Source organism: Oenanthe melanoleuca, chromosome 1A (genome assembly GCF_029582105.1).
Source record: "Oenanthe melanoleuca isolate GR-GAL-2019-014 chromosome 1A, OMel1.0, whole genome shotgun sequence".
Classification (NCBI taxonomy): Eukaryota; Metazoa; Chordata; class Aves; order Passeriformes; family Muscicapidae; genus Oenanthe; species Oenanthe melanoleuca.
In genome coordinates this window covers 21,573,502-21,585,063 of record NC_079334.1, presented here as the reverse complement: position 1 = coordinate 21,585,063, position 11,562 = coordinate 21,573,502, and the positions used below count along the sequence as shown (strand labels likewise).

The window sequence follows — 11,562 nt, the reverse complement described above, 5'->3', positions numbered from 1 at the left end:
GACAAAGCGATTCCATAAAAACAGAATTCCTGAAAAGGATTCACCCAAGCAACACTCGCATAAGCTCCATTCAGCAGAAAGACCTTGAAACATGTTTATTTACATTGTTCAGACCCCAGAACCTTTTCTTTTCCTCAAGGGGGATTTTGGACCATCGGGCTACAAGGCTGGCTAAGTACACACCGTAGCTAGAGTCCAAGTATAAGAAGAAACACAAATCAAGTCTCTAGCCTAAGTGCCAACCTGATTGCCATATCTGCTCCTTTAACAGCCAACTCTTTCCACAAAGTTTTGCACTCAAATGGGCCATAACGTGCATGGGTGGGACAGAGGCAGAGAGCAGGATTATGAGGCACAGTTATATAAGTATGACCATCCCATGAATGAACGTGAGTGAATGTTTTGAGTCACAAAAGTTAAACATGGCTTAACTCAATTAATTCCCCATGCTGGCAGCAGCACTCCCTGCCATCCATCTGGTACACTGAAATGGTCACAGAATCACAGAATGACTGAGGTTGGAAGTAACCTTGGGAGGACATTTGCTCCACCTTATTTGCTCAAGCAGGGTCACCTAGAGCTGGCTGCTCAGAACTGCTGTCATCTTCATCCTCCTTAGCAGCAGCAGGGTAAGGAGAAAGTGCCAAAGCACCATGTGCGCATAATTGTTATCCAACGCCTTCATCTCGAGATACTTAACCAGGAATGCTAAACCCATCTTTTCCAAATCCTGTTTCAAGGCAAGCTACGTGCACAGCTGGGAAACAATGGAGCTTATTACACTGTTTTCCCCTTTCCCTCAGAAATAATATTTTCAGGCTGTGCCCGCATGTACCATTCCACCCAGGCCCCGTCGTACACCGCGACATCTGGCTTGCCACAGAGGTAGGCCCCCAGAGCCACGTGGCAGGCAGTGACCCCAGAGCCACACGTGGCTACCACTGGCTTTAGGAGGTCCACCTTCTTCTCCTGGAACAGAGCACGGATCTGCTCAGGGGTCTTCTCTAAGCCAGACTCTGTGAGGAAATCAGTGAAGGGGATGCTCGTCGACCCAGGGACATGACCAGGCTCAATTCCTAGAGAAAAAACAAAACAGATAGGAATCAACCTCTATTGTCTGGGACAAGTCTACTGCAAAGCCTCTTCTATTTCACTGAGAGGAGTATTCATTGCCTTTTCTTAAAACAAGTACATTTATTTTTGTTACACTTTACTAGATTACTGATTATTCAGCTTCATGTTACCACATGGGCACAAGCCTGTCAAATTCCATTCTTTCCCCTAGTTCCCTCCATATCTTTCTCCCCAGCACTGATGAAGCACCTCCACAGACCATTCTGAGGGGAAGAGTAACTCCAGTACTTGAAGAGACCAATGAGAATGAGGTGTATTGAAAGCTATGTTCCTCACCCCAGTCCCTCATGAGGAAAAAAAAGATACATGGTTTCCCCACTGCTGAATTTTCAAAGAGTAGCACTGCTAGTCAAAAGGAAAGGTGGACAGGTGGAAACACTGCCTGAAGTCCCACCCCATAAAAGACAGCCATTATTTCCTAGCATTACCTCTACAGGAGTCAAAGCAATGGGCACCTTAAATCAAGCCCCTCTTTATAATGCCACTGTCTCAGAAGGCACATTACCATCTCGGGGCTCTGGCTCTACTCCCCGGAACCGTCCTGCAGCACGGGCATCCACTAGCTGGAAGCGATGGGAATCCAGGTTATCTAAGACATCCTCATATGTTTTCACCAGGGACTTGTCCAAGGAGGCATGGAACTCCGATGGAGCTACCTGGGTTTTCCCAGAGCTAAGTGCATTGCCCTCTCGCTGCCAGTTCTTCAGGCCACCATCCAGAAGGGAGACAGCTTCGTGTCCAAAGACCCGGAACATCCACCATACCCGGGGTGCTGAGAAGAGACCTTGGTCGCTGCCATCATACACCACAACATGGGAATCATTCCTCACACCCAGCTTGCCCACATACTCGGCAAAGTCATTAGCCTTGGGCAGCATGTGATCGTAAGGCGAGGTTCGGTCGCTGCACTGGTCAATGTCGAAGAAAACCGCACCGGGGATGTGGCGCTCCTCAAACTCCCGCTTCGGATCACGCTTCATCTTCGGCAAATACCAGGATGCATCCACGATTCTCAAGGCCAGGCCAGCTTGCTGGGACTTGATGGCTTCTGAAAGCCATTTTGCAGACACCAGAGCTCGGTAGAGGAGTTGTTGCGACATCGCTCCCGAGTCCTGACTGAGATTAGCCGATTTCTGGATTCTGCCTGAGTCCACCTGACTGCAGAAGGTAGAGACAAATTAGACACCAGCCTTCAAAAAGCAACTGGACAAAGATGCATTTTGGTGCCTGTGTTTGCACTGAGGTGCTGGCTAAGCCTACAACGAGGGGCTTGAAAGTAGTTTCCCAGAGCTCATCCCAAACAACGCCCCGAGCGGCACAGCCACGGCAGCCCTGCCCTGCACTCAGCCCCACGCCGCTCCCCCGGCCCCATCCAGGGAGCCCAGCCAGCGCTGACAGCAGCCAGAGCGGAGCCCAAGGACCGAGCGCTCGGCGGCGAGGCACGGCCCCACACCTCTGCAGCCGGGGCCCCGCCGCCCGCCCGCCCGCTCGCTGCGAGCCCCCCGGCCCGGCGGGGCCGCCATTGCCGCCGCTTCGCCCCGTACCTCCGCGCTGGGCCCCGGTGCCCGCCAGCCACGGCCGCCGCCGGAGGGCGGGAGCGCTCCCAGCGGGCCGGTCCCGGCCGTGCGGCCGCCTCCGTGCCGCCCTCGGGCCGCGCCTCCCGCCGCCATTTCGCGCGTGTGGGGCCGCGCCGCGCTCCGTGTGTGAGGGCAGCGCGTCCCGCGGCGCCCCAGCGCTCCCCCGAGATGGCGCGGCAGGGCCTGAGCCGGGCGCTGGTCACGGCCTCCTGGCTGGCCGAGGCGGTGCGGGCCGGCCGCGTGGGCGCCGGCCTGCGGGTGCTGGACGCCTCCTGGTACCCCCCCAAGGAGCGGAACGCCCGGCAGGAGTTCAAGGAGAGGCACATCCCCGGGGCGTCGTTCTTCGACATCGAGGAGTGCCGGGACAAGTCGTCCCCCTACGACTTCATGCTGCCCAGCGAGTCGCAGTTCGCCGACTACGTGGGGGGGCTGGGGGTCAGCAATGACACCCATGTGGTGGTGTACGACGGGGACCAGGTGGGCACCTTCTACGCGCCCCGCGCCTGGTGGATGTTCCGCGCCTTCGGGCACAAGGAGGTCTCCGTGCTGGACGGGGGCTTCAAGAATTGGCTGAAGGAGGGGCACCCTGTCACGGCCGAGGTCACCCAGCCCACCCCGGCTGTCTTTAAGGCCAGGCTGAACAGGGCCCTGGTGAAGACTTTTGACGAGATGGTGCAGAACGTGTCGTCCCTAAAGTTCCAGGTGGTGGATTCCCGCCCCGAGGGCCGGTTTCGGGGGACAGAGCTGGACCAAGGTAATGGTGGTGGGACTGGCACCTGCCCCAGAACGGGGTGAATGTCAATACTAGACTGGGAGTAACAGCTCCTGGCAGCCGTCACAGAGATTTTCCTAATGCACAGGCGTGCCTCAGCCCGACTCACTGATTACCTTAAGGGATCCACAGTTGCACGTTCAGACCCCAGTGCCATCACTGAATGCTTTTGTTGCAGTTGGCTGTGAAGCTGCAGGAGGAAATAGCAGAAAAGGGATGCAGTCATTTGGTTCCAGGATCTCCCATCCCACACCCTGCAGAAGTTTATCAAAATGCAAATACAGGAGGTGAGAGCTCCCAGGAGTTTGTTCAGGGACCTATCTAAAACCAGCAGACACGTACAAACTATCAGTATTCGTGCAGGCACCTCTCACCATAATGAGTGCACTAGCAAAAGCCAAGGTTTTAGGTAATACAGTAACCCAAGGGACATTCTCCTTATCGCTCTGACTCCCAGCAAACAGAGAATTTGCTTGAGCTGATCTTTGTCCTTTCGCTTATGTAAGAAAACTCTGAAGCCTTTAGCAAATGTATGGGATGTCAGCCTCTCTCTTTTAGGTGCCCCAAGTTACAGGAACAAAAACTGGTTTTGTTACCTCGGTGAAACACTGGACACACAAGCAGCAGGGGTGAGAGAAGTCCTTTGCAGTGGGGACAGCAGGTACAGCAGTGTGCCTGGAATGAAATTGAAGTTGGTTAAAAGAGGCCCTTGCTGTGTAATTTAAGCCTTGGTATATCCCAGAATAACCTCCCCTCTGAAAGAGTGTAAAGGAAACTTTCCTGACTGACCATTCAGGAGGCACTCTGGCAATCATACTCCCACCAGCAGAGACTTTGACTGCTGGAACCAAAGCCCCTTCTCAGCAGGCAGGTCCACTGAACTGATGGGTACCCCACTTGACTTCCTACAACCCCCCACACACACTCAGACCAGGTTTCTTTACCGTCTGGAGCCGGGGTTTTCCTTAGCAGAGCCTCAAAAGTACAAAGCAAACACGGAACTTTTATACCCTCCCAATCTGTGAGTGACAAAGTCCTGGCTCTCCAGCCGAGTCCTTGGCTCTTGCTGTGTCTGTGTCCAGTCACCTGGCTGTGCCACAGGTCCTGTGCTCTTTGTTGTGCAAAGGGTCAGTGCCAGCTCCTGGCCTCTTGCCTGGGGCTCTCACCACCCAGAGCCCAACCTGCAGCTGCACACCAAGCTACCTGCACTGAATATGCTCCTCAACAAGGGAATCACAGAAATGATTGGAAGAGAAAGAGTTTCCAGAAGAAAGCACAGAAAAGCTCAGCAGCAGTTGTTGGGTCTGAGCAGAGCCCACAGTGCCAGAATGTGCATTGATTTTCTGTGGTCCCCAGGCTGTGCTGCCCTACTGCCCCACGGATTGTTGCCATTCTGGCTGTTCATGTTTATGTGTGCTGCTGTACAGCCAGTTAGTGTAATAACATGTTCTGAACTACATTCCTGCATCCAAACTTCAGGAAGTGCTTGGCTGTAAATGATTCTGTACACATGGGTGGCCCAGGTGTCTACGGGGAGCCCCCCAACACATCTGACCTGCACAAAGACAATATGGAAGGTGGGAGAAGTAATGGGAGCAATGGAGGAGACTATGGCAGGGGAAAGGGAAAGTTAGGCTTATCACTCATTCTATTTCTTCTTCTACCACAGCCCATCAAAGTGAAGGTTGAATTTAAACCTCAAGATGTGACTAAAATGCCCCTTGGTGGGAGCTGGTAGATTTTGCCTTCTTTCCCAAGGTGAGAGTTATCACCAGATGACAAATACCGCAGCCCCAACAGCATCTTCAAAACAGATTTTTCCTTTGAAATGAGTCAGCATGGAACAGCTTATTTGTGGTGGTCTAGTTTTGCTTCCCACAGCAGATCCAGCAGCATAAGCACTCCAGCTGCAGCTGCTCATTCCACAGGAGCTTGACAGCTCTCTGAACCAAGCTAGCCAGTAGCAGCACATCAGCCAGCAGTGGGTAAAAGACAGTGCTTACACCTAAAAGAGCAATTTGAAATCAATGCTGATTAATTGCTGGGGTCATCCAATCAGGGGGGATGCAATTTAGAGAAGACTAATGGTTAAGGAACTTGCTGCCTTCTCAGGTGATTTCAGTTTAATTATTGCTTCAGTTCTTGACTTCCTAATTAAGTCAATTAATCTCTCCTGTTCTGTGAACCTCATTTCTAGAAGAGGCTAATTGCAGCTGACTCTTTTGCCTCTTTAGTTTTTCAGTTCTTTGTGGTAAGAATTAATTGTCCCTGTTTTATTTTTATCCTTTCTGGGATTTAGACCTCTGTACTGGTTAAGATAAGCCATAATATAGGATATTTTTTTATTTGCTGGGAGAGGTTCACCAAAGTTGCCAGAGTGGAGAAAAATAGACATCTCTATAGGCCAGGTCTCATAGGTTTTAAATGCAGGTATTGCTTTGGATGAAAAGCATGGATGTTCATGCAGAGTGTGCAGCATAAGCCTGACAGATGTGCAGCCCTGACCTATGCACCAAGTAGTTTGGGGTGTCCCTGCACAGTACTGTGTTTCTGCAGGAACTAGCTGTCCAGGGCTAATGATAAAAATAATTACATGATGGTTTCCAGTGCTGACCCTCTCTGACTTCAGTTGGGCACTGAAAACTGATGAACCAGAATTATAGTTAACCAAGTTCATACAGAAGAGTTGTGAATTGCTGAATTCTTTTGCAGACATCTGAGAAAAGAGGGGAAAGTTGCCTGGCAAGAACTCTATCATCTGAAAAAAGAGAGCAAACACAAAATCATTTAATGAACTTACAGGTATTTATTCTTCTCATTCACAGCCCTGAAATAGTCTCCTTTCTGGATATAGAACTCTTCAGATTTTGCCCATTTTCCCAGCTCTCCATCCTGCCTGCCTCCAACATAAAGCTTTTGCTCATCTTGAGTGTTCAGTGGGAATGAGAATGAAATGTACATTTTTCTTCCCCACTGTCCTCCAAGAGGATTCTGCAGCTGGGAGTGGACTGGCTTTGCTTTGATCCTGTAGTAATACATGGAGCACAGCAATGGAGAGTGAGAGACTTTATCAAAGTCTGTTTCAACCCACAGGAACCTACAAGGACTTTCAGGGACATGGCCAGGACCAAGCCTAAAATGTTTCTTAAATGTGTTCACAGTAGGTTAGACGAGATCAGTAATTGTCCCTTCTAAGATAGACCATTTGAATGGAAGAGAGAGATAAACAGGGAGGCAACAGAGGAGGCATTTGGAAAAGAACTATCTGCAGCCAGCACACTGCAAAGCCACAGGGAGTCAAATATGGACAGAGCAAATCTTTTATCTTTTTGACATTAAGAAATTCCATGTGGGGGTTTTGTCGCAAAGGGAAGGCTAGAGAGGAGGGACTATGGTCTTAGATAAATAGCCAACAACAAAAACAATATGTAAGCAGAGAATCTAACAGATGTGGAAAAGGGGATTAAGCAGTAAAGAAGATAACATATTATAGGTTATAAATTGTGAGGAAGGATTGCCAGACACCAAGCTGAGTGAGACTTGGCAAAAGGAATTAAATAACAAAAACTTCTGGAACAGAGTGAACAAAACAGTACAAGAAGAGGAAGAATAAATGAAGTTGCTGTGCAGTTAGCAGGGGTTCCAGGTGGAAGATTGTTTGTGTGTGGTCACAGCATTATATGAGCCCTGAGTCTGTGCTGCCATACTTTCTTCTCTCCTAAGAATAATTCTGCAGAGTGAGGAGAGGGCTAACCAAAAGATATCCCCGTGCTCAAATCAGTGAGGCAGATGATCTCGATCCCAAATATGTATCAAAAATCAGTCATGTGAGATTGCAACTTCATGAGGCAAGAATTTGATACATTTATTCAAAGCATGGTTCTGTGGGACAGAAACAATTGTGAACTTCATATTTAGAATAGGGGGTACAGCACAACTTAGGCAGCTGCTATTCTTTTAACATGAATAGACTGGGAGGCTTTCAAAACACTTCAAGAAAAATATGTTAAATGAAGGCAAAATTGAGTAAAATATGTTGGTAGACTTGCACTGCAGTCAAGGGCTTTATTTCCTTGCCAACAGAATTCGTTGGCCAGATAAGAGAATTGGGAACATACGTGTCTGGAAGTTATGTCTGATTTTTTTTTTTCCAGCCATTGGAAGCATCTGCAAGGTAGAGTTGGGCCATTTGGACTTCATTATTTCCTTTGTGCATAACATTAGAGGGGCATTTTTTAGCTCAATATGAGGAGAGGGCAAATAGCAGAAGTACTGTTAGATTAAAAAAAAAAATTACTGGAAAGGAGATAAGTGAGACAAGAACAGCATGTACTGAAAGATCTGTGGGGTGGGAAGTTGCCAGCATGGTCCCATCATTAAGCTTCTGTGTTTTGTTTTGTACTTTCCTGAATCATCGAGGCATTGAAAATAGGGAGTTGTTACTGAAATGTGCTGCTGGCACAGCCATGGGAAGGTCTAAATGATCACATGGGGAGTATTGTGTGAGGTGTCACCTGCAGATGTACAAGTGACAGGAAGTATGACACTACAGAGAGCAAACTTGAATGCTTAGTATCCAAAACACTGTTTTGTTTCTCTTGTGTTTCTCTTACAAGCCAATGACCCACATTTGGAAGCAATGGAAGAGGGTAAGACTTGAATGAGTTGGGTGCAGGAACATCACATGTGATTTAGCCTTGGCAACAGCCTTGGCAGCTCCTGTCAACCAACTGTGATGGTAGGAAATGCCACTTCTTTATCCAGAAGCCTGCTGGACACCTAGAGCTGTTTCTAGGGTGGCCAAGACAGAGGAGAGTGTATCCAATGGGCTCTTACTGGGTTTAGGTTAAGGGCATGAGGTTGTTGGGGGTGCTGAGGGTTTGCCATAAGTCTGTTGGAGCAATAGCAGAAGGGTAGAAAAACTGTTAGAGCCATAGGGCAGTGTTAGCTCAAGAATAAATGCTGTATGGACTGACTGTGATGATCTGAACACTGGAAATTAACATTCCTCTTCACATGAGCCAGGAGGTGCTTCAGTGGGAAGTTTCATGACAAGAATTCAAACTGTTTCTGAGATGGATGCTTTTTTGAAAGGCAGCTTATAAAATGATTACTGGTAGCTGGGGCCCAGGCTCTGTAGTCCTAGGGTTCTTTCCTGGAGTTTCTGGCAGTAACTACATGAATCTGGTGTGGAGTATACTCTGTTTCATATGGGACAGGAGCAGATGTATCCACTCCCCTGTTCAGATTCCAACTGAATCCAACCTTGCCTTCCAGTCCTATGTTCCTCTGCTCTTGACCTAGCAGAGAGAGATTATAAAGCTTCCTTAGCCACTTGAGAGCACTTCTTAGGCAGTCCAAGGGATTGTGGTTGTGCAGTTTCAGCTCTTTCTCTCAGCTGAACACCCACATATGTGAATAAATGCAGCTTCTACAGAATTCCCCATCTTTCACCCACAGAGTGCAAGCACTGATCTCTGACTCCAACAGACTTAAATCTCTGGAGCAAGAAAGTCTCCCTGTAGATCAAAACTACTCTAAAATGAGTGTTTTTTTCAGATCTGCTCAGCTCCTTCCTGAGGAGTTGTTTAAGGGTGGTGAATTGTCAGTCTCCAATAAGAGAGGAGTACAAGCCTATTTTAAGGTGTGTGAACAGTCCAGAGAAGCAATAGTGATCGTGGTGCCTGGGACACCTAGGAAGTGAATCGATAGCTCAGCCAGCTTCTTTGAGTAAGAGTTCCCTTCTAGTTCCTTCTCCAGGATTTACTGATCTCAGTACACTTCTCAGTGCCCTAGGGTGGCTCTCAGACTTGTCTGTATTGGGATGATCACCAGTACTGCAGCTGAGCCTTGCAGAAATCCTTTGCTGAGTGGATCCTTTCCTATTTACTCTGTGGGAAAGTGGTAGCCTAACCCAGCCATGTAAGAGGCTCCAGTAAGCAGCTTTGCAGTCTGAGAACTATATACAACTATATACAAGGTTTTATCAGTTTTTTGCTTCATTTTTTATTTCCTCTCTGTCATACAGATATATATTGATGAGTGAATTTTGCAGTGAATCTGTACTCTGTGCTGAAGTGATGAACTGTTGTCTTCTGGAGCTGGAAAAAATGTGGTGAAAGCATCAGTCCAAAATGCTGCCTCTTTTATTTTTGCTTTTCCTTTTTAAATGTTAGTCCCTGCAGAAGTCAGCAGTTTTTCTCTCAACTTCTCTCAGAAATGCTAAATATTTCTGAAGTATGCATGAGGTGACTCCTAGACAACTGTGCCGTATTTTTAATGTACTTGGGGAGGATAAATCAAGAGACAAAGAGGGTCCATCTGGAACAGGAAGAGAACTTGTGAAGCTGACTCAGGGCAGCTTTGATTGTCTTTAGGCTCTGTCTTTGTCCAGCAGAGCAAAAATTCCCTTCAATTTCGTGCCAAAGCTGTTTTCCCCTTATATCTCACCATGTCATGTTACCACTCTGCATAGTGATGAAACTGCAGTGTCATTACGTTTTATGTCAATCTCTGTCTAGGTATAGTTTAATCATTTGACTGTAACAAAATCAAATTACTAAACTGCCCCAATCTCTCCCATCTCCCAAGACCAGTTATCCCAATGATTTGGGCAAGTGGAAAGCTGCCAGTGAAACAGATTACTATTCATGTGATTTTTTCAGATTTGTCCCATTAGAAGTTCAAACCTAGCAAGGAACCATTCCCTGAAACACATTTTCAGTGTAATGCATAATGTTTTTGGCTCCAATGAGGCTTGACCCAAAGCCTCTCAAAATGATTGGAAAAGCTTCCATTATTAAGCCTTAGAGTCTGAGTTTCAAGGGTGTGATGCCAACCTTGTCCATCGTATTTCTATATCTGCTACTCTCTGAAGACCTTGTTTTGACATGCAGCTTTGAACTCGCCTAAAGTGGTCAGATACAGCAGCAGAAAAACAGAACTGTGCTGATTTCCTTGATGGAGTAGATAAGAAGTGATACAGAATTTAAATTCTGACTTCTCTGATGTCATTGTCCCAGGATAGCTGCATCAGCAGTGAAGTGGCTGACTTAAAGATTTCTTATTTATTTTTCTGAAATATGATTTTAAGGTGATGCAGGAATAAACTGCGAACAGATAAGGACTTTGACAAATTCCACATACAGGCCACATTTCCTGCTTCTGAAAACTCTTTGTCACTACACACTGTTGGCATAACTGGGGAGGGTTGGAAATGCATTGCTTTATTCCTATTACCACAGGGGCCCTTAATACCTTTGTTAAGGCATTTTCTATAGAGCTTCTTTTATTCCTGCCATGTCTAGGGCTTCTTCAGATTTCCACATCTCATTGATTTCAGTGAGGAAATAGTTTGCTGAATATTCTGGAAGTCTTGACTTCAGCAAAGCTGAATAATATTTGTCCTCTTTAGTTCAATACCACTTTGCATCTTCATCATCAAGTGGAGCAAATGAGACTTTTGGAGGGAGTGAGACTATCTGCAGCAATGTCTCTAATGTCTCTGTGGGTGTCTTTCATCACCTATGTTAATGTGTCCTTGCTCACGTTTCCTGTTCTGTTTCACCCTTGCAGGATTGGAATCTGGCCACATCCCTGGCGCTGTGAACATACCCTTCAGCTCGTTCCTATCAGAAACGGGGCACGAGAGGAGCATTGAGGAGATCCAGGAGATATTCCGTGCCAAGAAGGTGGATCTGTCGAAGCCGCTGGCGGCCACGTGCCGCAAGGGCGTGACGGCGTGTCAGATCGCGCTGGCCGCCTTCCTGTGCGGCAAGCGCGACGTGGCCGTGTACGACGGCTCCTGGTCCGAGTGGTTCCACCACGCCCCGCCCCACTACAAGGTCTCCGAGGCAAAGCGTGGCAAGGCCTAGGAGGGAGGAGGTGGAATAAAGGGAAAAAATCAGATTTACCTTCTGCCAAATTTTAAAGAATTATCGTTAGGTTTCTGTTGGACTTTTTGATTTTTGACAATTAATAAAATCTTGTATGATGCATCTGTCAGTATTTCTAGTTCTCCTGTCTGTGACTTGCTTGTGCTGGGTGGGACAAACAGCTCTGCAGCATGATAGAGAGTTA

General features: G+C 47.6%; 2 protein-coding genes across 4 annotated transcripts; one reads left to right on the top strand and one right to left on the bottom strand.

Moving 5' to 3' along the window:
* Positions 1-69: 69 nt before the first annotated feature.
* Positions 70-4,516, bottom strand: LOC130248634 (3-mercaptopyruvate sulfurtransferase-like). 3 transcript variants are annotated; one of them, XM_056482521.1, is made up of 5 exons: positions 4,428-4,516; positions 4,080-4,158; positions 3,600-3,673; positions 1,640-2,292; positions 70-1,076 (listed from the first exon to the last, which is right to left on the bottom strand). In XM_056482521.1, the coding sequence occupies exons 3-5, from the start codon at positions 3,638-3,640 to the stop codon at positions 778-780; spliced, it is 993 nt and encodes a 330-aa protein (XP_056338496.1). In that variant the 5' UTR covers positions 3,641-3,673; positions 4,080-4,158; positions 4,428-4,516; the 3' UTR covers positions 70-777. The 3 variants fall into 3 exon arrangements, with proteins under 3 accessions (XP_056338496.1, XP_056338495.1, XP_056338494.1); XM_056482520.1 differs by having other exon boundaries at positions 4,273-4,488; XM_056482519.1 differs by having other exon boundaries at positions 4,080-4,481.
* On the top strand, positions 2,754-11,490 carry TST (thiosulfate sulfurtransferase). The gene is made up of 2 exons (XM_056482527.1): positions 2,754-3,465; positions 11,059-11,490. The coding sequence occupies exons 1-2, from the start codon at positions 2,880-2,882 to the stop codon at positions 11,355-11,357; spliced, it is 885 nt and encodes a 294-aa protein (XP_056338502.1). The 5' UTR covers positions 2,754-2,879; the 3' UTR covers positions 11,358-11,490.
* Positions 11,491-11,562: the final 72 nt, after the last annotated feature.

Excerpts from the sequence above, each read along its gene's own strand:
- TST (XM_056482527.1), top strand. The coding sequence starts at position 2,880 with ATGGCGCGGCAGGGCCTGAGCCGGGCGCTGGTCACGGCCTCCTGGCTG. Across the intron at positions 3,466-11,058 it reads GGGGACAGAGCTGGACCAAG|GATTGGAATCTGGCCACATC; the intron begins GTAATGGTGGTG and ends TCACCCTTGCAG.
- LOC130248634 (XM_056482519.1), bottom strand. The coding sequence starts at position 4,298 with ATGATTGCCAGAGTGCCTCCTGAATGGTCAGTCAGGAAAGTTTCCTTT. Across the intron at positions 3,674-4,079 it reads GTGTCCAGTGTTTCACCGAG|CTTCACAGCCAACTGCAACA; the intron begins GTAACAAAACCA and ends TTCCTCCTGCAG. Across the intron at positions 1,077-1,639 it reads AGAGCCAGAGCCCCGAGATG|GAATTGAGCCTGGTCATGTC; the intron begins GTAATGTGCCTT and ends TTTTTTCTCTAG.